Raw genomic sequence first — 4,312 nt, forward strand, 5'->3', positions numbered from 1 at the left:
CATGGTAATCCCATGCAAACCAATCCTTGAACTTCTTTAGCATCTCGATTAGTCATGCTTTTAAGGTTGGGTCGAGTTTGGCAGTTAAGAAGTATAAACCTGTTTAAATAATCATCATTCAATTCCAACAGTTTACGCCTAGTGCTGGCCAGATCCTTAAGGCTAATTTTCGTTTGGCCTATGTAAAATTGTTCATGAAACACTCTCTCTATTGACCTCAAGTATGTATGGAATTAGATGAGAGTGTTGTGAACCATGTAAAATATTTTTTTGTTAGAGAATTTAGAAAATATTTCATATTTAAATTCTCATTATTAACTATATCCACCGCCTCAATCTGGTATCTAGAAACATGCTCGACTGTTGACTTGTTAGTCTCACCATAAAACTTAGTAAATTTGGGGACTTTACAACACATTGGGAGTTCGGTTTTTCAAACATATTCTGACATTAGAGATACGTAATTAGGATGACGAAGGCGAATGTTTAGGCCATTTTGGGCAAGAATATGTTCAACCACGTTTGTTATCTTGTTCTGCCCTCCGAAATTATTATGTTGGAAATTTCTAAGTACTTGGTCGGCATCCTGGTTTCTGGGCACCATAACTATTTTAGGACCATCTCTGGTGGAGGTTGCTCGACTGGAACTTAGTTAACTAGTGGAGGCATAACCGACGCAGGAGGCGCCCAGAAAATTTCAGCAATCCTACCCGTTTGATGGGCTAACTACTGATAGCTTTGGGTGATGCTCTGGATCAAAGGGTTAAACACCGTACCTATTTGTTGTGTCAGCATATTTATCATTTCATGGTTACTTTCGTCTATTTGTTTCTTCATGGTCACTAAATAATCAGTAGTAATATTTGGCATTATGGGAAGGGCATATCGGAACCGTCCTTGTGGTTTCCCTATTCGACCAGGGTTGCTTATGGTAGATCTTGACGCCAAAGGTGGGTTAAGGAGCGACGTTATTGTTGTAACATTGTCTGCAAACGTCAAAGCATGGCTGTTTAAGTCCTTCATCATGGTAATTAGCATGTAATAAGGATAATCCATAGTAACTATAGGCATAGTAAAACTTGGGACATATGCGGGATTATTATTCCCAATAACTGTCGCAGTAGGCCTAAGGGAGGCGGTACACTTGTTACCTATGGTAAAGTAACCACCAACCTTGGCGTCGACGATGAAGTCGAAACCATATTTAAAATAGGGCATGTAACTCCGATGGTGTTCACTTTCCCTATAGTACTAGCGGTTGTAGTAACTGGTGGTTCAGAATCTGGAGTATCATTTCGGGCTCGAGAGGTGTTATTTGGATTCACCATTACTGCTAAAATCATACCACTCCTTAAAGAGTGTGACCCCGGACATTAAAAATCTTACCACTCCTCAAATGCATAAGTTAATGGACATTAGAAATAACAAAGGAGTAAACACTACGATGATTTCTTCAAGAGAAAAATGATCTTCACACAAAAAAACACGCGTGTCCCACTAGGCGTGTCAATTTGTTCGCCGGTGTTTTTAGCGAACAATCACGAGTTTGAAAGTCTTTAAGATTAACTTAAAAAATCTCAGGATCGGGTTTGAGCAAAAAAATTTACCATGACGTAAGTGTAAGACGTAACTACGAATGTCTAGTTGCAGACGATATAAAAATAGACTTTGAAGACAATAAAGCTTAAAGTAAAGTAAAAAGAACTTGAAATAAACAATATTAAATGAAATGCAGTAAATGACAAGAAATAAAAGGTGTTTCAATTAAGAAAACATAAAAATGAGTACAGAAAAGGGAATGTAGACTCACATAATTACTCACAAATTGTTTCGCTCTTTGCCTTATGTACTCCAGTTCTATAAAGAATGTATGTGAAAATTTATAAACCATTATTACAATACATGAGTATGTTATATATATATATATATATATATATATATATATATATATATATATATATATATATATATACACACTAAAATAGGAATAACTGCCTTCGACAATTTACATCTCCAGAAATTGACAAGTCACTCGAATGTATGCAACTCATGTTTCCACATCTTGCCACATTATCAAGGCTTTAGATCTGCTGAAACCATTATCCCACGTTCTCTAACTGCTTAGAGGTTAGTAACTACTTACTCGTCGAAGACAATTACTGAGCGCATAAAGTCCTTCATCTTTGATTTCCTCAATCTTCTAAATATTCTGAGTCTGTCGAAAATTCCTACCTCAACATGGTGTCGTGTAGTTACTCAGATTTATTCCTGAGACTCAACTAATTCTTAAAATATGCTCTTGAGATTCTTCTAAACTACATCTCAAGATGTCAGTAGAAAATGTCCTGCTAACGTAATATCAATGTCAACTCTTATCCATTACTTATTATACTTAGTTGTTTACCAAATACACTTAGTTGTTTACCAAATACAGTATTGACTTGATTTTCTTACTTAGATAGAAAATCCAAAGTCAAGTTACCACAATTTTGTTTTCGGTCTTTGGTAGTGTGTAAAATGCAAATTGCACCCTAAGTGGCATACAGCCCAGGAGTAAAAAAGTGCATAATCACAATATAAAATACTAACCCAACGATAAAGTTGTACTCCTGAGATTTTCTTACCCAAAAATCTCACACATACTCAATACATACATTCCTTGGATTTGATCACCCCTTGTGATTTTCAAAGGTAAAATAACAATTACACTTTGACAATTTTACACCAACCTCAATGTAGCTGTCTCCAAACTATCCCAAATCCCCACAAAGCATTGCCAATGAACATGGTTTCCGTAAGGAACGGAAGCATGCATCTTCAATGTCCCTATTTATTATTTATTACTTTTGTTTCTACTCTTTGACTCATTGAAACCATGACAATGAAACAAAGCTGCTTGATATATATATATATATATATATATATATATATATATATATATATATATATATATATATATATATATATATATATATATATATATATATATATATATATATATATATATATATATATATATATATATATATATATATATATATATATATATATATATATATATATGTTTTAAGGGTGGGTCCTACTCCTATATCCTAAGTTTAGAAAATAACATCATAGACAATAAAGGTGATATTCCTTAAATTTTAATCTCATTTTATATTATCCCTAAGTCTAGTCAATGTTATATTTCTCAACTCAAAGTTTCTTCCATCCTAACTCACACAACCTAGTAACTCATTATTCTTCTATATTCTATATTGTTCTAATATCTAACCCTTCCATAAGCTTATGAGAAATTAAATTAAATGTACCTCACATTATCCCTTTTTATTTTGTTACTTTCCTTGAATGTTTGCACTTCTCGCATTCTTGTAGAACTTGAAGAAGCATCCAGCACCCAGATCAACATTTCCGAAAAGGTTAGTGTCCAACTCATCAGTGAGACTTAGCACTAATTTAGATTTACGTATGCATGCATATTGTTTCTTGTGTCCTGAAGCTGTTTGGACGTGATAATTCTAAACCTAGTTTGTAATTTCTTTTATGAATGTTTCAATCATATATTTATGAATAGGTGTCAAAGATTGTGGAGAAAGAATCATTGGAATCAAATGGAGGAACAAAAACAGAAGACATCAAAGTTAAGAATAATATTAGAGTTGTCCAAGTGCAACACATGAAACAAGAGATATCAAGGCATGTTCCAAGAAAATCAGGTGTTTCAATTTCTTTGTCAGTACCTCGGAGAAAAGAGAGTAAAAATCCAGGATTTTATTCGGATTATTCTAGACCAAGGACACGCCCTCCTTCCCACAATTGATTATTCTTTTCCAATTCTTTTTTGTTTATGAATTATCATCTTGAATCCTCTTATCTTGTCGTTGTAATCATCGAAATTAATGCATATGTAATGTAACTATCTTTTTATTTTCTTTTATTGAATGTGTTGTATTTGGATAGTTGATAGTTGAAAGAATTGGAAAATTGTTTAAAAATAAGGTTATAGAAACGTTTGATTATGGTTATATTGGAATAGGAGAAAATGATATTGGTTTTTTAGATGATTACAAAGCATAAATTGTATATTTATAGGTTTAAGTCACCAACCTCTCAATGGTGGTGAATGTTTCTAAATTATTTTATATCTTTCTAGATGTTTCATGATAGATTAGTACGATAATAGTTCTAGGTTCTTCTAGCATATCATACACATTATATCTAAGAGATTTCTAGAACTTTGTAGCAATTTCAACACTCCTCCTTGATGTAAATTTTTGTGATTCCAAGGTAGCTCATAGCTCTTCAAATCTTG

The 4,312-nt window shown here is 33.1% G+C and overlaps 1 protein-coding gene across 1 annotated transcript; it reads left to right on the forward strand.

The window, feature by feature from the left end:
- Nucleotides 1-3,188: 3,188 nt before the first annotated feature.
- On the forward strand, nt 3,189-3,911 carry LOC127135576 (root meristem growth factor 10). The gene is made up of 2 exons (XM_051062239.1): nt 3,189-3,419; nt 3,575-3,911. The coding sequence occupies exons 1-2, from the start codon at nt 3,306-3,308 to the stop codon at nt 3,818-3,820; spliced, it is 360 nt and encodes a 119-aa protein (XP_050918196.1). The 5' UTR covers nt 3,189-3,305; the 3' UTR covers nt 3,821-3,911.
- Nucleotides 3,912-4,312: the final 401 nt, after the last annotated feature.

This window comes from Lathyrus oleraceus, chromosome 4 (genome assembly GCF_024323335.1).
Source record: "Lathyrus oleraceus cultivar Zhongwan6 chromosome 4, CAAS_Psat_ZW6_1.0, whole genome shotgun sequence".
In the NCBI taxonomy this organism is placed as follows: Eukaryota; Viridiplantae; Streptophyta; class Magnoliopsida; order Fabales; family Fabaceae; genus Lathyrus; species Lathyrus oleraceus.